At 44.2% G+C, this 21399-nt stretch overlaps 1 protein-coding gene across 2 annotated transcripts in view; it reads left to right on the top strand.

The window, feature by feature from the left end:
* mv (lysosomal-trafficking regulator mauve) overlaps positions 1-21399 on the top strand; it is a 110832-nt gene that overhangs the window by 50277 nt on the left and 39156 nt on the right. For both annotated transcript variants that reach the window (XM_084583257.1, XM_084583258.1), the window contains 12 exons: positions 1471-1608; positions 2736-3104; positions 3557-3699; positions 4108-4274; positions 6404-6533; positions 8524-8633; positions 12091-12168; positions 12786-12883; positions 13239-13331; positions 16768-17001; positions 18342-18436; positions 19560-19628. In XM_084583257.1, coding sequence (XP_084439383.1) covers positions 1471-1608; positions 2736-3104; positions 3557-3699; positions 4108-4274; positions 6404-6533; positions 8524-8633; positions 12091-12168; positions 12786-12883; positions 13239-13331; positions 16768-17001; positions 18342-18436; positions 19560-19628 — 1724 coding nt within the window. The remainder of the gene's footprint in view (positions 1-1470; positions 1609-2735; positions 3105-3556; positions 3700-4107; positions 4275-6403; positions 6534-8523; positions 8634-12090; positions 12169-12785; positions 12884-13238; positions 13332-16767; positions 17002-18341; positions 18437-19559; positions 19629-21399) is intronic.

The following is a 21399-nucleotide window of genomic DNA, read 5'->3' on the forward strand; positions in this document are numbered from 1 at the left end:
ACTAGCCAGCCTATACATGTGGCAATAACTTCCCTGTGCTTTACTTCCCCAGTGGTTATCTCTCCTGTGTAGTTCCCACTGCCTACTTACTCTGACACATAGCTTGCCATAACAAAAGCTGGTCAGCATGCTTGCCGTGTTTACCCACCTATTGACTCACTCGTGTTGTAAACACTTGCACTGCATTGTTTGCCAAAATATAAATTTTTGCCCGTACAGTTAAAACTCGATTTAACGAAGTTGAGGGGAGCCGTGAATTATTTCGTTAGATTGAGAACTTCGTTAAATTGAATGAGGCATTTCTTGGGCACATAATTCAGTACATTCGATTACAGTAAAACCTCGTTAAAACGTACCCGCTTAAACAGTACTTTCGTTTTAAAAGTAGTAAAGTCAAGTCCCCGACTGAGCACCCATTGAACATAATGCATTTTGCATCCGCATAAACCGTACCAGCTTATCGCGGTCGTAACGGTTAGCACGTACCATTTTCACTTTTCGTCGCACTCGCGCGTGACGAATTCACGCCGGTAGCACCGACCCAAAGGACGGTTCGGCTAGCGGCGCAACAATCTTCCCTAAATACCGCCGACGGGACGGCAAGCCACACAGCTAATGACAAATTGGCGCCAAAGTTGGTAATCATACAACTAGCGCAATCTTTGGGGGTCCGTATGGTCATCGTCATGACCCCCCGTGCTACTTTCGAGTGGGTAGCGCCAACACCACGACCGGCGCCGCTAGCGCGTATGAAAAGAAACAACAACAATTCTTACTAAAATTCTAATTTTGGGGTGCTGTCTACAAAATAGACCAAAAATTAACACTTTTTCACCTTTATTTCTCGAAAAAAGGTTTGTTAAATCGGGACAAATCACGGAATCGGTTTCGTTATTTCGGGTTAGTCAAAGCATTGAACCCTATGGGTGTCTGAGGGGGAATTAGGATACCTTCGTTAAATCGAGATTTTCGTTAAATCGGGTTTCGTTAAATCGAGTTTTGACTGTATATTATACCAGATGATGAATGCACTCCCCATCAGAATTTTGAGGTGATGAAAGGGGGCTTCTTTGCAAGCAAATTGAGTTCATTATCGCAGCGCTATTATTCAGTACAATTCTGATTTTTCTCAACATTTTGTTGTTGGTTGATGCTGCTATTTATTAAGAGGGCAAGCCTTTAATACTGCTTAATTCCATGGTACATATAGCCATGTCAGCCCCATGTGAAAAGATCTATTTGGCCTTACTACTTTGTCCAAGGTACCACTTACCAGTGTGCCAGCAAAAACAAGCAAAGTGAATAGTTCAGCGAATCAGATCGGCCTGTACAGAAGCTAGCAAGGTGCTGTAGGAACCGCTAGAGTGTACCGCTGGTTTGAGCCTTTCTAATCTTTGCCGTACGTTTTTTGCCGAGGTTTTTTTCATATGTACCTGGCCTGCGTTTAATGTTTGGTGCAACGTAGCGCAGGTTTTTCTATTGTGGAGACCAGTCGTGCGACTGCATCGTCGCTCTCATCAAGTCCACTGTCGGGGAGCTTTGGCCATTTGCTTGGAATGGTTTCGCGATCACCAGCGAATGAGGCAGTCAGGAAAGCGAAAGAACCCGGTAAGCGCCCACTGCATCAGTTCAACTGCCTTTGAATCGCTGGTTCTGTCCACCTGGGAGTGGTAATGGAAGAGTAAGATAATGGAAGAGAATGGAATGGATAATGGAAAAGTAAGCCCTCTACAAAGCGGCAACATGTTTGCATAGAATAGGCTGAGCGTTTGTCTTGTGTTACTTTTATGAAGCTTTCTAGTGTGCTTTCCTTTTTAGGCAGTTTGTCTTGCTGTGTAGATACTAGTGGAATGCATAGTTGTTTTAGTATATAATTGTGTTAACATCACTACATATGCTCAGTAGCATTGCATGATACTAGTGGTGACAGTGTGAGGTTTATGTTAGCATATGTTTTAATTTTTTTTTTAACTTATAAATACTACCATCCATGGCTTGTATGCAAAAATTTGTTTCCTTCAACATTTAAGGAGCATCAACACCAAGTTTTGTTTTGCATGCTTCCTTCTAGTTAATAATTTATTATACATTAGTGCACATGAATCACCATGTGGGCATTCGCTTGCAACCGCTAAATAATTTATATTTGAATTTTTTTTCTCTCACTTGCTTCGGTTTCAACAGCCAAGGAATCCCAGATATGACATTAAAGTTCCATACAGGCCACATGAGGATTGAAATAACTGCGATATAATCGTCCTTAATTACTTTTATTCTTTACAATGCTACAGTTAGCCTCAGAAATTACAAATGAAGAAGCAATGATTATGTCAGAGTTGTTCTTTTTTCATCCGTCATGTGACCTACATAGAACATTGATGTCATATACATGCCGGGGCTGTTGACACTGAAATCGAAATTGAAGCAGGTGAGACAAAATTTGTATACAGTAATGTGTTGGGCACCACTACAAGGAATAAAACATGCTGCCAAAAGTTACCTGCCTATACGCCTCTAAACAAAGTACAGATCCCTTGGCTTCCATACTACCGTGCTCCATCAAATGTTATGGTGACGTTTTCTACGCTCCTCGAACTTGTTTATGTTCCAGTGGTTCTAGTTCCTGCTCAATTGTTTTGATTCATTCTTGACACAGGGAAGAGCTTGATTATTCATCATAAAGAGGTCAAAAGAGCACAAGTACGGATGAACTGTTACCTTCCCACACGTTCCAGATGTGCCCAAGGCTGTGAAGGTCGTCCCCACAGCCACTCCGGCTCAGCTGTACAGCAGCCTCGACGGCAACAGTTTGGTTGACGCTAACTTAGCATCTGTTCACGGAGAGCTGCCTTGCCCCGCCCTAGCCAAGCCGGGGCCTAAGCCGACGGCCACTGAGGCACTAAGCTTGCTGTTCTCTGGGGAGATGGAAGCTAGCAGCCAAAGCCACATCAGGAGCTTAGACCAGTCGAGAGCGAGCTGCCCATTCGAGAGCAGCATTCGGCGCCCCATGACATCATCGCCGGTGCCTCTCTCTCCCAACCCCTGGGTGGAAATGGATGAGGAGCCATCAGAAGTGGAGGACGACATGACTGGGCTCGTTTTGGGTGAGTTGATCACGAGTTGCACCAAGAAAAGTAGTTCTAGATTCATTTATTGTCATTGGTGTGAAATACCAGGGGAACATTTTATGGGCAGTCAAAAAGAATTGCTCTAGTACTTTAGTTTCGTTTTTCTAAGCCCGACAGAGCCAGTTTTGTCGGTCATTCGTTTACGGTCTTGATAGTTGAGTGTCAGCATGCTAGTTTACTAGACCTCACTGTTGGAATGCAGATCCAGGTCTTATTGTCATTTGTTTAAGAAATAGTTTTGGTTACTGCCTAAGACTGCTATGGTTTCTGAAAAGAAGTTATTTAAAAATGAAAGCAGCTAGGTAAACTCCTTCATCCCGTGGCCTTGGCATGCTTCCATCGTTACGTTGGCTAAGGCTACAGGTGCATATGTGCATATGTTCTTACTGTAACAATGTTTTTTGTGCCTGCTTTGCAACTGTATGCAGGTCTCCTGAAGCTGCTGCAAGACATCCTGGTGGCTGCACCAGAGAATGTGGTTCGTGAGAAGCTGGAGCCTGTGGTTCGCCTGGAGGCCTTGCTTATCCTGGCTCACAATGAGAACGCACTAGTTCGCAACCAAGTGCTGTGTGTGAGTACAGTGTTGCAGTCTTTTGCGCTTGCCACAATGTCGACACATTTCTCTACTATGAGCTTCTTGGTAGCTTATATGCAGGAACATCGACGACACTCCGTGGACGTACAGAGTTTATTTTGCAGTAGCCAGCACAGATTGAGTCCTAGCTAATGTGAACAGATTAAGACGCAGCCATCATACCAGCACATATTCGAGCACTCAAAATGGCACACCTTAAGCCTGTCAGGAGGTAGCAGATAAGACACTTTTCTACGCATTGTTGGTAATAACAATGCTTGCTTTGAGAGAATTTTAAATTGAGAGGGTGTGGTGTTGCTATGCCTGGGGAGGAAGAGTACCGGCCTGATGTGGCAGGGATGCATGGTGGCCTTCACTCCTGTCGGCTGCTTCCCCCCTTTGCAGGTGCTGGAGGCATACCTGAGCAAGGCCTCCAGCGATTCGGAGGCGCGCTTTCTCAAGTCACGGGGCTTCCAGCTGCTGGGCTTGCAGCTTGCCCAGTACCCTGCCACTGCAGCCCTGGTCCAGTCTTGCTGCCGCATCCTCCTGGGCCGGCCCCTCTACCTGGCCAGGTGAGGCCATCGGGGACTCTAAAAACTGAAGTCGCAGGTAGCGGAACAAGCGGTGGACAATGAAAGGGGGTACTGCGCACTAAGAGACAAGAACGAGAAGGGAACACAACAAGCGCATTCCATTTTGTTTTGGTGTGTTCCCTTCTCGTCCTCGTTTCTTTGTTTGCAGTACCCCCCTTTTATTTACCATGATTGACCAACTCGCCCAACGATGCCCTGTCTTAGGCTTCAAACAGGCGAAGGAAATCCTGGGTCGTTACGGTCGTGACCAAAACATACGCTCCGGCATGCATGTAAAAGCCGCAGTTGCCGCACTCGCACATAATACAAATATTAAAAATGGAAAATTTGCGACAATTAAATCCAGCAAAAGTGCCAGTGCAATTAATAAGTCGCAACAAAGTTGCTGATTAAAAGAATCACTGGTTTAACCAATTCATAAAGGTGGCGCTGACGTCCACTTTCATGTTGTCTACTTTGCAGGTTTCTTACGAGGCTCGCATACCTCGGAAGACCTGTCTTTGTGTCTTTGTTGTTTCCCCTCTGCGTCGCAGTTTTGCGATTGCATTCGCAGTTGTGCGCTTGAGTGACGATGTCACGTCGACCAAGCTACCCCGCTGACTTCAAACGACAAGTGATTCTTTTTGCGAAGAATTCGAACAACTGTGCTGCTCAGCATGAGTTCGACGTAAAGGAAAAGTTGATTAGGGGTTGGCAGAAACAGCACGATCGACTGTTTGCTTGCAACGGGTGGCGTCGTGCTTTTCGCGGGTCAGCACCTGGGAGGTGTGAAGCTCTCGAAAAGGAACTGAGGCTTCATGTGGAAGAGGAGCTTGTGAAGGGTCTCCAGGTGTCATGCGAGGACATACAAATGAAGGCTCTGCAATTGGCGCAGCGAGAAGGAATAGGTCGGCCAACGCTTAAAGTGAGTCGGGGTTGGGTTCAAAAGTTTATGCGGCACAACGAACTCCTCCTTCGTCATAGAATGACCATCTGCCAGAATTTGCCAGCAGAGTACGAGGAACGGCTGATGGAATTCCAACGCTACGTTCTGAAGCTCCAGCATCGAAAGAATTATGGTATTGGCCAGATCGGGAACGCCGACCAAACAGGTATACTTCGACATGCCCGGTCATACCACCATAACAACAAAGGGGGCAAAAGACATGCGCTTGTTGACGACTGGCCACGAGCATACATGCTTTACTTTTATGCTGTGCTGCACTGCAGATGGCTGGAAATTGCTGCCATACATCGTGTTTCACTGAAAGACACTTCCAAAGAATGAATAATTCTCAAAAGTGATCATCCGTGCTAATGAAAAGGAATTTTTGAACGAGGAGATGGTCAAAGAATGGTTCAAGACTGTTTAGATGAAGCGACCAGGTGCTGACTTGGGCCTTCCAAACATGCTCGTCTTGGACTCGTTCAGAGGCCACATTTGCCCAGGCGTCAAGGAAGTCCTACAGAAGGCAAGCACGGACCTGGTTGTCATACCTGGTGGTGTGATGTCTCAGTTGCAACTGCTGGATATCGCCGTCAATAAACTTTTTAAGAACCGTGTCTCCAAATACTACAAGGAGTGGCTAGCGAAGGACAGTACAGCCATGACGCCAACGGGACATTGCAAAAACTTCCCGCTCAGCGAAGTGGCGACATGGGTCAAGGATGCGTGGGAAGATCTTCCAGTGGAGATAGACACGACAGCATTAAAAAAATGCTGCATTTCTAATGCACTCGACGACAGCGAGGACGATGCCATTCGGGATGCCGAGGTCACCTGCGAAGCATCCCAAGAGGAAAACAGTTCCAACGATGACGTGGCTTCTTCTGACAGCGACTAGCGAAATTTAGTGGCCAAGTTTATTCTGAGTAAAGGTTTGTCGTGTATATGTTTCTCAGTTTTTAAAAAATATGGGTCGACTTATATTCGAATAATTTTTTTTTTATTCCTCGGCAGGCCTAGTGTATAGGGGTCAACCTATATTAGTGGCCGACCTATATGCGAGTAAATACAGTACATATCATAATTGGTGGCAACCCCCTGTTTCTTATTTCAGACTTTGTCGCTGTTTTGCTTGGCCTTTGTTTGTATACCTCATTCTCACCTTGGGTGCTGTTTTGTGCAGGAAGATCCCGCGTGGCAGTTTGCCCGACCAGGCCTCGAACCGGGCATCTGTGACACTGCTCCTGTCTCTGCTGCCTCGAACAGTGCATGATGCTGTGTTGTGCTGTGGGACGCTTTCTCTCCTGCGGCAGGTACTGCGGCTTGTTGACACAGAGGTGTGGTTTACATTAAGGCACATCATACTCTACAAAAAGGAGATACAGTATAACCCGGATTATATCGAACACGAAAGGGATCACAAAATAGTTCGATATGCAGAAATCGGCTTGAGATGCCGCTTCCGATTGTGAAAAATGATGCCGTATTTGTTGCGTAGTCAACCCACTCGCATAACAAACCCACCCTCCTTTTTTGCCGCCAAGAATTTAAAAAGAAAAGATGCATTAGTCGATGGCGTATCCCTCTGTTTCAGCCGTCGCATCCACAGCTCATTTATTGGCAGCGCGCCAAGATGCTGCGCAGCGATAACATCATGGCGTGCTTATCTTTTGACTTATACTTTTGATGTTAGCTCCTGCGGTGGTGGGGAGCAAACTTGGCAAAGTGCTAGTGATGGCTTGATTGTACAAGCCTGGTTCGATTTATCACTCTGCATTTGGGGTGGGTGTAATCCACTGCCACAAAATCATTGGAAAAAGTGATAGCAGCAAACGTCATTTAAAGCAAACAATGCTAAATGCTGGTGTCATGATCGCAGCTATGTGCTTTCGTTTGCTTGATAAATGCAAGGATGGACGACTCTAGCAAAAAAAAAATCTTCCGCTTCTTAACGTTCGTAGCCGCCGTAACTTACGCTGCGCCACACGCTAAGCACGGCGACAAGGATAGACGACTGTCGAAAAAAAAGAAAGAAAAACATCTGCCACATCTTAACGCCCGCAGCCACGATGCTAAGCCACACGCTCAGCTCGATGACACAAGATGCACATTGCACCTCACCCGCCACGCACAGAGGGTTCAAAACATGCTCTGGAGTTCGATATATCCAGGTTCGACTGTATTTATCGCCTAGAACAAATACAGCGGAAAGCGGTGAGGTTCGTCTTTGGTAAATACAAAAAAACATTCTCCTACTAACATTATCGTTGCGAACAACATTTTGCCCCTAGAAACTCGAAGGAAAATGACTTGCTTGCTGTTTCTATATAAAATGTTAAACAGCAACCTATACCTCAGCCCTCCTCCATGTGTGAAACAACTGGACATTAATTGAACACATCATGTCTGCGATAAAGCTTTCCAGCCAATCATTCAAAAATGAAATCATGCACAGTTTTTACCCACGGAAAACTTCTGATTGGAATTGCCTTTCAGAAAGCTTATTTACTTCCACGGACTTTGACGAGGCACCGCAACAATAACTATGTGCTTAATCGTAGGGTAAATTCACTCCTTGTGTTTGTAGCTTTTATGCTTTGATGACTTTATTGTATAAATCACATTCTGCGGCCTTGCCTGCATTTTCTGGACTCGGTTAAAAACTGAAGCCATCTGTGGCGGAACGTTTTATTCGTTACGAACCCGATTTATACAGGCTGCGCCATCTGGCGAACTGTTAGGCACATCACGCCCCGCTGTTTGCCAGATGGCGCAGCCTGTCGAATGGGCTGATGCGCTCACCACAGCGAAAAGTTCCACCGCAGAAGATTGCAGTGCAGTTTTCGCTGATTTCGGAAAATGCGGGTTAGTTCAGACATTTAATTACATTATCGAAAATCATAGACCATCACAAGTTACCTTGTGGTTGGCCCGAATAGTCCGGAAATTTGCGTGGAAGGATTTTTCACAACTCGGACAGACAAATGCTGAACACACTGTATGTGTATCAAGTGTGCACACATGTTGCTAGATATATATCCAGGTGTTCAGTCAAAACAGTGAAAAAGAAAAGACTAAAGAACTATCAAGAGGAAATAGGAACTTAATCTTGAGAAATCTTAGGAAGGTCCCGACGTAGGAAGAATTTGCGAAGTGGCAAATACATGTAGAACACCTGCCACAGTCGCTCATTGACTAGTAGGCATAGGGCAACTGAGCCGAAGTACCTCGTTTCTAATTGGTTGCTCTTGCTTCAATCCACTATAAATAATTGCCCTGTCTATTTTTCTGCTTATGTTTCAGTTGTGTGACAACGTTGAAGGGGCAGCCCGTCTTCTCTACTCTAATGGGCTGGGAGAATCCCTGGCCACCACAATTGTAGCCGCTCCTAGGGCACTGTTCCTCAGCCGAAGGTACAGAGCAAAACTTATTAAGTAATGTGTAAATTCCTTGTGACCTTTTTTCATGGTTCTCCTCATGTGATGTTGCAAAGCTTGCTGCTGGCATAAAAGCTTAGTTTGACTGCATGGCAACATTCTGGCTTGCCTTTTGTCTTTTCCATGTTGACACGTCTCTCTTTGTTGTTGGTTATCTTTTGTTGGGGAAGAGTTGCTGACCGGTGGCCATTCATTGCAATGGTGTGCATTCCAAGAGCATGTAGCAGGTGTCTCCAGAGTGTCGGGTGACCAAATGAGTTTAGAGATATTTGCGAGGACAGTGTTACGTTTGGAAGTTAGTTGGCAAGGCTTTCTTGGCTGAAGATAATGGTGTCTTGCTATGTTATTTTTTCTTGTAATGCTCTTAAAAAAGCATAGACACCAAATTTGCTTTGAATGTTCTATTTTTTGTAATGATGCATCAGATATTACTGTACATGGATGAGCTATATTTGCCTATGACCGCTAAATAATTTGCAGTTGAATTTTTCTGGCGATGCACTTTTGGCTTTAGTTTTATCATTCGAGTAATGGACATGTCGTCGAAATCTGTAAAGATCACTTGAGGCATGAAGAATACTATGAAATAATTGCTGCTTCTTCACATACTGTGGTTCGGGCTCTTGAGGCAGGCTGGCCTTAGCGGAGTAGATAATTAAAACACATTGAGAAATATATTGCAATTTTTTTCGTGTCTCACATAACCTATACTGACCTCTTGACATTTGAATTGCTTAACGACTTTTTAAGACTATGGTTTGGCAGGTATAGGCTTTCAATGACACGTGCAATGTGTTATAACTTGTTAAACTGGCAATGCACCGCATGGCAACAGACTCAAATGACATGGAGACTAACTCGATAAACATGAAAATTCCAAACGATGAATGCAACTGATACGGTACATGATATATGTTATCAATAGTGCTGGGTATTGATGTTTTCACCTTCAGTGACCTTGACAGATACTGCGCTTTTTCTTTCTTATAAACCAATTTACAATTAAAGGTTCACTTCGCTAGGTAAAGCTGCTCTTTGCGTGGCACTAAATTTGACCTTCTAGTGGCCTTGACCTAATTAAATGTGGGTGTCTACAATTCCATGGTGTTAAGCTATTGATACCAAAACCAAAGCAGATGAGACAAGAAATTCAACTGTTCATTATTGAGTGGTCGTAGATGAATACCACTTGGTGACCGTTACATATGAAAGAGGCAGACACACAGTTTTTCTTAGTGTAGTATTTCTGCTTTGGTAATATGCGTGTATACATTAGTAGACATGGACCACGGCGTGAAATTAGCCTATGCTCAGTAAATAATTCATAATTAAAATTGTTCTGCCACGCAGTTACGGTTTCAAGTTGCCAAACAGTGTTTCTGATGTCATAACTGAGTGTGAGATCATGTAAGACCCACAAAACTTCAGAATTTATAAACTTTGTCAGAAACTTCGTTCAGCAGCACGTAACTGAAATGGCAAAATTAACAAAAATCAGCTAAAAATTATCGACGCCTAGTAATTCATACGCAGAGCTTCAAAGCAGAATTACACTAAGAAAAGATTCGTGTCAGCTCCTTTAGTGTCTTGCACATCATTACAAAGTAGGAAAAAAAAAATGAATTGGTGACTAAACTCGTTTAATGTGCCTAATTGTCGTTAGTGAAATAGTGAAATGTACAGTCTTTGTCAAGGTTCGCTTCTAAGCACTTGAACGCGGCTGCTGGCAGCAGTACTGGAATATGAATGCAAGCTAGAGGAGAATGAGGGTGAGATTTGTCATCTACGAGATTTCGAACGCGACAGTTGCTTTACGAGCCTCGTTACAGGGCTTAGAACAAAAATCCTTGGGCCGTATACTTTTGACAAAGACTGTACATGTTCTCTGTTGTCGCTTAATTTTAATAACTAATGTCAACAACATACTCGGCAGTCACTTTTTGCAAGTAGTGAAAGTGGTCTACAGTTGAACCCCCAACAACAAAATTGCTCGACTTTTATTCCCCGTCAGTATCCCATAGGATTTAATGCTCTAACGTTTTCTGAACTGCGAACCATTTTCTGTGGCGTGTTTTCGCTTCAACGAAACTTGATCCGAGCAAAATCAAAACCAAACTAAATCACGTTTTACTGCCTGGACAAAGGTCAAAGTCAAATCCAAAGCCACAGTTGGCACGTAATCACGTGATTGTATATTTCCAGCTGTTCTTTCTGTCATTTTGGCTTTGTTTCGTGGTCCAATCTTTCACTACCAGAGTCTACAATGACAACAAGCTTTCATCTGCGGGACTCGATGTCAACGCACTCAAAAAGGGTCAAAATTCTTTCGCTCGAGAAGAAAGCATAACTCATCGCCCAAGCGGAAAGTGGAAGGAATAAAATGGCTATCGCTGAAGGCTTTGGAATAGCTGCAAGCTTGCTATCCGTGATACTCGGAAGCAAAGAAAACAAAGAAGGCACTTGCTTCAGGCATGTCCTCGAAGCACAAAAAGGTTACGCAGCCACTTTGTGAAGAGCTGGACCGTAGTTCATTGAAGCACGAGCCAAGAACTTCCCCTAAGCAGAAGCTTGTCCAACAGAAAGCCGCGAACTATGCATGCCTACTCGGCATTGACGATTTTAACGGCAGCGTTGGCTGGCTGAATCATTTCAAGGCCCGCCATAACGTCGTCAGAAAAGTGCTGTGCGGCGAATCGATGTTGACAGACTTGACGGAGCGACTGCTTGGAAGGCGAGCAATGTGGCCGGCATTTTAAGCGACTACACACTGGCAGACGTCTACAACGCCTATGAGATTGGGCTGTTCTACGAGATGTTGCCGGCCAGGATGCTCAACTTCAAGGGGCAACGCTGTCGCCCCGGCAAACACAGTAAAAAGCGTGTCACAGTGCTGTTTTGCACGACCATGGATGGCTTCGATAAGCAGCGTCCGTTATTAGTTATTGGAAAAATTGACAAGCCGTGCTGTTTCAAGGGAAGCTGTAGCCTACCTGTGCAGTACATCGTGAAGAAAAAGTCATGAATGAGCCGCGCTATTTTCACCGAATTGGTGGTGGCATTCGACCGTGACATGAAGCGGCAGGGCCGGAAAGTTTGTTTTACCGATTTTTGCCGTTAAAAGTATTTGCTGCTGCTTGGACAATCCTTTTTGCGTTTCGCGTCAAATTTTCGTGACAATAAAGTTCCGCGATAACGAATTTTTTTCGTGCACCGTGAATTTCATTGTCACGAGATTCAACTGTGCTTCATGCGATTACGCTACTAGCTTCTTTGAAACTGCTTTTGGAGCTGTTGCTTTTTTGATTTAGGTGCATTAACCTCATATTTAACTTTAACTTTTTCATTTGCTTTTCCATCTAAGAAGTTAGTCTACAGGCTTTACACGTACCAGCTTCAATGCTGCATCATTATTTTGTTCTCCCAACGTGTACAGCTTGGGTGGAGAACATGGAGATGGCTTTGTGGATCTCATCTTGGCTCTCGTGAGGAGTGCTTCACTTGCAACTTCCAGGTAAGCGTTGCAACTAAGGAGAAAATGGACGCAAAAAAAAATTGCATTAAGGAAAAATGCTTGTATGATGTCTTAATTTAATTGCATTACAAATTTTATGGTGTGCTGAGATTTTTTTTAATGTTCTGCTTTATGTCTTTTTATACGGTGGAATTTCTTTTTATGCTGCAGTTAATAAAAGCAAATGATATTGGCAAGAAAATTGAGGTCTTCATTTCTTCTCAATATTTTCACTGCTATTAGCCCTGCCATCGTGGTGCAGTGGTTAGGGTGTTCAACTACTGTGTCCAAGAATGTGGCATCGAATGCCAGTCTCAGCGGCCACTTTTCAATAGAGGTGCTCGTGTGCTGTGCGATGTTGGTGCACGTTGGTCGTCGAAATTTCTGGAGCCCTTCACTACGGTGTCTCTCTTAGCCTAAGTCACTTTGGGACGTTAAACCCCCATAAACCAATTATTTCATTTGCAACAAAGCTAGAATTTTTGTTCACATCAGTTTTAGTTTTTTTTCTTAATTAGAGGGATGTATGCATGTGACATTAACTGGAACGTTGATTTCTTGACCCCATTTTAAGGTTGGTTTACGATGGTCCCGCATTCCTTTTTGTTCTGCGACAGGCTTGCAATGGAACAGACTGGAAAGATCTCCATGGAATGCTTCCACTCCCTCTGCTCCCTCTTTGCACGACTTTCAGAAGCACACAACACACGCTGTGGCAAGTGAATGCTGTCTTTGTTTTCTCCTTCTTGCCGTGCTGCTAATGTAGCACTGCCCTGTTTTTGTCACACAGGAAAATTGAACTGTTACGAGACATAGTGCACCACTGACTTATGGTCTGAAATAGAGGGGAATACGACTTGGTCTGTGAGCATCATGAATGAACACTTGTAATTCTGCTTCAATATACTCGAGAAAACAATCTGGTAGAAACTATTATTTGAAGATATTCGCGCACCTTTCTGAAACTGGAAAATTAATGGCTGGTGAACGAACTACAGTGTCAAGTGTAAAAAAAATTTTGAACTGATAAACTCAGTGCGTATGAAATTCCTGCTCCTTCTGCGACGTAGGTGAGAACTGCAAGGCCGTGCCAGTGTTTCGGGAATGCCAAGCTCAGTTGTACATCTCTGCTCTGGAACTTCTCGTGGGCTTCTGCACTGAGGGTGAGATACCACCACTTCCACTCGAACTTTGTGAAGTTCAAGTGACTGGCTTTTCTTTGAATGCATTAGTACCATGCAGTCACGTTAGTGTGGATCGTGTCTACTGCCAGACGTGCTCTCTTCTGGCCGGCAAGCTTCTCCCAGCAAATTTCCTAATCTCATCCTGACATTTGGAAAAACCCACCTAGGCAGCACAAACCATAAGACCAATATTGGGACTTTTTTGGCAATATTGCAATAACAACATATGCCAATATTGGACAAATGATGGACCAATATTTGGTTATTACCTAGGTACATTCCCCTAGGATTCAGTCTGTTCTATCTCAAAAGGCCATTGGCTCTCTGCTTACTCTACACTTACAGGCATGAGCCATTTTTACTTGATTTCTGTGGCGATTTTATTGTGTCATTGATATAGTATACGATATTATTTGGTATGATACGGAACAATATGACGTCGAACCTCGTTATAACGAACACAGATACAGCGAATTATCGGATATAACGAAGTAAAAGCAAAGTTTGGTTGGCTGTGCTTTATTTCTATGGGGGTTCTATCTGTATAACGAAATGAAAAACTGAAAATTTGACACTAAATCGGTTTTAACGAAGCATATTTGGTATTCACACGACTCAAAATCCGCAAAGAAGCAAAAAGAAAATTTCAGAACGCTAAATTTCGGTTTTATCGAGCGCCTCCACCTAAAATGTGTTTGAATCACCCGCGCTTTCGCACGCCACGCCATCTAGGGACCGCGAGTGAATCTAGCATCAACGGCTGTCTGGCATGTGACATGCACGTGATCGAACCACCGCCCGCGTGCCCCTGCCCCTACTTTTTGCCGACCCGCGCGTGTGCTCACTTTCCTCGAGGTCATGCCGTCGTCTTGCAGCATGGCAGCGCCGAAATGCAAAGCAGTTTCTCTTGAAACAAAGATAAAAATATTCAGGGCGGTCGACAGCGGGCGCAAGAAGGAAGAGATTGCCGCAGACTTCGGCGTTGCGCCTAGCACTCTGTCAACCATACTGAGCGCAAGGCAGAAGATAGAAAACGTGCACCCTGCAAGCGCCGTGAAGAACGACAGGAAGCGCGTCAGGTATTGTCACCACCAGGATGTTGAAGATGCCTTGTTCGCGGGGTTCAAGGACGTTAGAGCGCGCAACCTGCCTGTCTGGTGCCGTGCTTCAAATGAAGGCAAGAAGTCTCGCTTGCGTCTTAGGCCACGATGAACTCTATGCAAGCAGTGGCTGGCTGCAGCGATTTAAAGACCGCCACCAGATTGTTTGCCACACCTTGTCGGGCGAAGAAGCAGCCGTCGATGTAGAGAACTGCGAGAAGTGGGCAGAAAGCTTCCGCATGCAACTGGATGGCTACGAGATGCGCGATGTCTACAACGTGGACGAGACTGCGCTTTTTTTTAAGCTGCTCCCGGAAAGGTCACTCGTTGCGAAGAACGAACTGTGTCGAGGAGACAAGAAAAGCAAAGACCACGTCACCGTTGTTGTTTGTGTCAACATGGATGGGTCAGATAAAAGGCGGCTAACTGTTATTGGTAAATCTGCTCGCCCCAGGTGCCTGCGCAACGCCCGGAATGTCCAAGCGGACTATCGCTCGAACAAAAAGGCGTGGATGACGTCGTCACTCTTTGAAGCATGGCTGAAGGCCTTCTACAAAGACATGGCAGAGCAGCACAGGAAAGTGTTCCTTATATTGGACAACTGCTCTGCCCATAAGGTGTCTGTACCACTTGAAGCGGTCCGCCTAGTTTTTTTGCCGCCAAACTCGACCTCAGTGCTGCAGCCATTAGACAGGGGCATCATTCGCTCAAATGCAGCTACCGAAAGCGATTGGTTATGCAGCTCGTATTTGACATAGAGGCATATCAACGGCCATAAACCTCAAAACTACGCTGGACATGCTGTACGGTGCATGGAACGAAGTGGCACAGTCGACAATAAGAAATTGCTTTGTTGATGCTGGCCTAGCCCCATCCACCAGCAAGACTGAGCCCAACGACACCCACGATTCTGAAGGTGAAGCGGACAATTTCGACGAGACGACATGGCGTCAACTGGCGGTTCCGAATGTTACGTTCGAGGACTTTATTGCTGCCGATGACAACTTGGCTGTGGCGCCCGAATTGACCGACCAAGAAATTGTCGATCAGCTGCTTTCTACAGATGATGCTACGAGCAGCGATGAGAGTGAAGAAGAAGGCGAAGAGCGAGCTCTCAGCAGCACCGAGGCCGTCGATATGGCGAGGAAATTGAGAAGGTACCTTGAGAACCTACCTGTGGCCAAATCAGCTGACATTGGAAAGCGCTGCACAGTGTCGATTTCGTTGAGAAATTTATTCTATTGAATAGTGTGAAGTGCCGCCAAATGAAGATTACATCGTTTTTTAAATAAATCAGTTCTGCGTGGCCTAAATCCCGATTTGTGTGCTCATTTTTGCTTAGCAGTGCAAAATGAAAGGTAAGGTTTCGCATGCTTATACCACGCTTTAAAGGGAAAAAAATGCTTTTTTTTTCAGCTCTGTGCTTTCCATTTTAGGGTAGCCTTTACTTGGGTTTATGAACAGAATTTTTTTTGTAGGAATTTTTGTGTGCTTTTACAGCGAATATCGGATATAACGAACAAATTTCCGCGCAAAATGAGACTTCGTTATAACGAGGTTTGACTGTACATGGAATATGATATGAATTATATTTCTATTCGTCAGAAATGGTGGATAAATATAAGTGAGGGCTGCGCTCTTCTTTTTCATATGCTGTGGTCGTTAAGTTCAGAGGACAACCTTTATTGAGGCCCCGGGCTTAAAGGATTACAGACACCTATTTTTTTCGTTGCGCTTTTTCTTCATTGTGACGATGTGTAAGACATTACTATATACAGGTCGCCACATGGTCTTTGCGTGTAGCTGCAAAATAATTTATATTCAAATTTCTTCTTTGACTTGTTTGTTTTGGTTTCAACAGCTGAGTGATGGCTGCAATGCCAAAGTTGTGTACAGGTCTCATGAGGGATGAAAAAACTGCTATGCAATATAATTAAAACTAAAAAGCAGCAATTATATTGCATAGCAGTTTTTTCGTTTTGATTCACTACAGTGATAAAGTCAGCTGCCTCATGAATCAGAATGAGCGAAGAAGCCCCAGAGTTTTATTCATTAATCACATAATCTATGTGGATCTCTGATGTCACAGTCATCATTCGGCTGACAAAGCTAAAATCCAAACTTGAGAGGAGAAACTCGGTTGTATATCATTCAGCAGCTGTAACCACCTACCACGGGATATTCTATGTACAGTAATGCATCAGGCCAATTACAAGAAGAAAACGTAACCAAGATTTCGCATCTGTACTCTAATAATGGCAGCCTTTGGCATGGGCTGTGAATACCAATAATAAGTATAATATTTTTATTCACAGAGAAAAGAAGCCAGTCATCACCATCGCTGTTGGAGGCATTTACGTCTCTGCCAACGCAGCAGCTGGTGCCGGATGTGGCTCCGCTGTCGCCTGACGTCCACCAGGGCGCTCGGCATGTGCACTACTCCGACACAAACGGGCCGTTGCGTGACCACGTGATGCCGTCCATGTCCTCCCTGTCACGGGAACTGGGTTCCTGGTTTGTCTACGCCTGCGACTTTGTCATATATCAAGGTGCGTGTGTGTATGCGCATGTATGTGGGTCCTTGCAGCAGTTGTGGCGTTCACTGTCAACAGTGTCACAAAATTTATCTGCTGTACAGGGTGCTTGACGTTCTCCAGATCAGGTGTAGTGATCTTGTTTCAACGGGTATGAAAACTGGAGGGCTGAAAATTTTCAATTTTTTCACATTCATCACGGGTGTTATTTGTAGCTTCTTTTCCTTGAAGATAATGAACAAGCTTATAGGCTCTTCATTAGGCTCGTCTTAGCACCTTATAAGGTTTTGGTGAACTCACCGTTCAACTGCATGTTTTGTGGACTACTTCAAGGCCTTGTTGCTGTTTCCCAGCATATTTTGCATCAAGATGGTAAACTCTGGTGATTTGTTTCTTTTGTTACTGTACTTAATACTGCACATTTTCAGTCCTTGGGAAAGCTTAGCAATTTAATATGAACTTTCGCATTTTCTGAAATGTAATGCGACTTTTTACTGTTTATAGAAATGTTATTGTCATTCATCTGATAATTGAATCAGTATTATTGAATAATCAGTTTTTACTGTTCCATCCTAATTACAGTGATCCTCACATTAAAATTATGGCCACAGTTCATTTTGTGTAATAGGATACCGCAGAGAAAATTATAAAATAGATGACCAAAGGTAGTTGTGGGAACTAGCACTGCTTGGATTGTTGCTTTCTGCAGTATCTAGCGCTATTTCGAGCTGGCTTATTTTAATTTAATGCAATAGCATTTGAGCTATTGTCACGTCCTGAAACATTGCATTCTTTGTAACGAAATTTCTTGATTGGTTGAGGGAGGTTACAAGACCTTGTGATGTCGTAAATCAATCAATGCTCGACAATCACATCAACCTGATTTTTGAAGGCTATTTCGTTGTCAGTGTGTGTGACATCACGAGCCGTGAGGTGGCTGACTTGGCAAATGTTCTGGAAGGTGTCAGTTGGCAAGTGATATAGTCGAGCAGTGACATGTCATCAGGTTTGTGTTGTATCACGAGACCATGTGACATGCCCAAGTTGGCAGAAGCTGTGGCTAGTGGCTTTGCCGACATGTGGGATATTTCAAGCCTACATGAAATGCCCAAGTTTGCAAGGGCCAAGAGCATTTGCAGTAGGTTAGATTCAAAACCTCTCCTGTCTGCATGTGTATGTGTGCGTGTGTGCGTGACACACATGTGCGTGGATGTGTATGCACGTGTGTGTGTGTGTATGCTTTCTTGTAGTATTTGCATTCACATATTAGTGCTAGGCCTGTTTTTCGGCTGTTACGACTTGGCCCCAAGTTGGGCATTTTTCACACGGAATTGGCATGTCTTTTACTGTCTTAGAACTGTCTTCCAAGAGGCCACCATCGGAGCTTTCACTGGTTGCAGTGCTGTTGAAGAAGGCGGTTGCAGCGACCGCCTTGGGTCACCTAAGCAAGGTGAGCAAGGAGGTAGCCTGTTCTCTGAAAACAAGGCTTACATGATTATCCGGTTTTAATCGAAGCTAGGATTGTGTAAAGAGCTTGCCACTTACAGCGCAGGGCTGAATGAGAAGTTCCCAGCTAACTAATAGAAACTAGGGTGAGTAGGTGTGTGATGTCAAGCTGCATGCAGGTGCTTTGAGGGGTGCTGTAGTGGAGGGCTCCGGATAAATTTCAGCCCTCTGGTGTCCTTTGCCACTGCAGCATCCTTTGAAAGCAAGGCTACGTCTTTTGTCTATCTTCGCTTTAAGTTCAACTATAGCGGTTACACAGTCATCGTACAGCCGCAGCACTATGTTGCATAGGATGCTGTGCATGAGGGTTGAATTTCGATGCAGTACTCGGCACACATTACATCTGTGGACCTCGAGATGCTCCCTTATTGTTATTCTATATTATCCTGGAAATGTTCAGATGGGATATCAGAGGCTATGCTGAGAGTACAGTTTGCTTTGTGGAGCAGATTATGTCTGCGTCTGATATAAAGTATCTGAGCAGGGTTTACAGCTGTAGTGTTCAGACATGAATGGAAACCTGTTTTTTTTTTTGCACTTGAATGCAGCTGGACTACTGCTGTATAGAGTTGTTCAAGCCAGCGCATGGCTTGAATTATGTCTTAGTTGTTTGGGGCGTTAACCTGCATTTTATTGCATCTGTGCAGGCATGGCATAAAAATATAAATACGAAACTGGGCTTTGTGGTAGTGTCTGCCCGCCAAATACCTGCTGACAGGAATCAGTGTGAGACTGTGTTTAGAATTGTTTTTGCATAGAATATAAGTGAGGATTGACTTATTTGCTCGATGCTGAATGCTATTTATAGTGTGTAGGAAAGCACCCTTGTTAATCACTTGCAGCTACAAAGTAGCATAACAGCAAAAATGTAGAGAAATCTCCAACTTTTGTTATCTCTCCTTGCTTCTGATTTAATATAGTAATTTAATAAGTGAAATCACTATTCACTATTATATCATTGCTTTTCTGTGCTCTTGATCAAAAGGCTTTGGAAGTGTATATCTGTATTGAAGAAATTATGGGATGCAGTTTCATTGCATTCATGTTATATTTATCTCCATTGCCAGAAATCGAAGCGCAAGCTCTCGTCTCCAGAAAAAGTGCTGTCGTCTCTGAAGCACGTGTTTCAACCTCAGGTAGGCATTACCGCATTGTTGAACTTTGCAAGTGTGTTGCTGCTTTGTCACGATGTTATGTTTGGGCATTGGAATGAAGGCACAGTGAGGGGATGCTAGTACCCTAGCTAGTGAGGATAGTTTAACAGTCCTCTTCGAAGAACTAGCGGGCATGACATGGTATATCATAGGGCTTAGTGAGGCTAGGAGGCCAAATGAGGCAAATACTGTACTGAAGGGCGAGCATGTATTGTGTGTTATTGAGATTTACTGGAGAGACGAGAACTAGGGTTTCTTGTCAATAAGGATATATAGCTGGTAATATAGATGAATTCTGTAGCATTAATGAGAGGGTGGCAGGCATCGCAATTAAGCTTAATAAGTGGCATAAACAAGGGAAACAGCAGGCTGGAGACCAGACTGTGGGTGACTATGGCATTAGCTCTAGGAATAGCAGGGGGAGTTATTAGTTGAGTTTGCAGTGTGCAATAACTTCACAATAACATAACTGTGGTCTATGATGGGACATGGTTGACACGGGGCCACACATCTCACATAGGTGTTGTCACTGTGATAGAGTTTTACGCAGGACTTAAGCTCGACTTTGTCGTGCTATCAAGTAGGTGTCATGGATGGGAACTAGGCCCCAAAGAAGGAGATGATGGTTGTAATGAGTGGAAGTCATCACATATCTACCAAAAGAGCACTGCTGTGAAACCTGGCTGAATGGAAGTTAAAACTGCCTTACTCCTGTTTAGAAGGTCCTTTGATAAGCTTGGTTTGCGATACACAAACATTGCGATAGGGAGAGTAGAACCTTCGTGGCAGTCTGCGAAGATGAGGCCTACGGTTTTATCCCATTCACAAAGGAGAATTGCGTGAACCACATGAAGAAAAGTATGGGCACAGCCCTGCGTGCGCTTGTCACAAAAGGTGGCCATACTCAAAACCTTGTAAAGAAATTGACAGACTACTATGGCAAGGCCCCACACGAATATGACAAAATTGAAGAAATGCAAAAAGCCGTGATGGCAATTTTTTATCACATACCATCCACCAATGAAGACCCACGCCATGAATTTTGCCCACAAGGACAGCAGAGTTGGTACAAACACCAGGCTGCCAAAGAACAGGGCAAAGCTCCACCCCCTCATCAGTACCAGCTTGCAAGGCATGTTGCAAATGCATTGCTACATGTGTACCAGCGGCTTTCTGATGTCGAGCTCTTCAGCCATTGTTTTGGGGGAAAAAACGCAAAATGCTGCTGAGAGCCTGCGTTCAGTCATCTGGTCTCTGCTGCCAAAAGTTAAAAATTTGTTGTTGATTGCAACAGAGATGACCGTCAAAAAGGCAGTATGCAAGTACAATGCAAAGACCCGCCGTGCTTATGCAGAATACTGTGCCACACTTGGTCTGCAAACTGGCCAGCATGCTCATCGCAGAGCAGCGGAAAAGGCTGTATTGCGAAAAAGAAAGGCAGCAAAAGCACTTCAGTCCTGAGGCAAGGCATTTTAAAAACCCAGTGTTGAAAAGGACACTAAAGACTACAACCCTGTTGCCTTTTGATAAAGTGCAATAAGAGGTACAACTTTGGAAGCTATTTTCTCAGAACTGCTTTTTTTTGTCACCTGGTCTGGTTCTGCTGATTCCTTCGCGACCGTTGAGTCTATTTCAATGCTATCTTTTCGCTGCATTCCTTTAGAAAGGTCGGGACATTCTTGCTTTCTTGGCACAGTGTTTGCTGACTTTTTGATTCATCTGGTTGTTTAGAGTCTAGAGGCCTGTTGTACGG

This window comes from Amblyomma maculatum, chromosome 11 (genome assembly GCF_055883805.1).
Source record: "Amblyomma maculatum isolate TAMU_Amacu chromosome 11, ASM5588380v1, whole genome shotgun sequence".
Taxonomy (NCBI): domain Eukaryota; kingdom Metazoa; phylum Arthropoda; class Arachnida; order Ixodida; family Ixodidae; genus Amblyomma; species Amblyomma maculatum.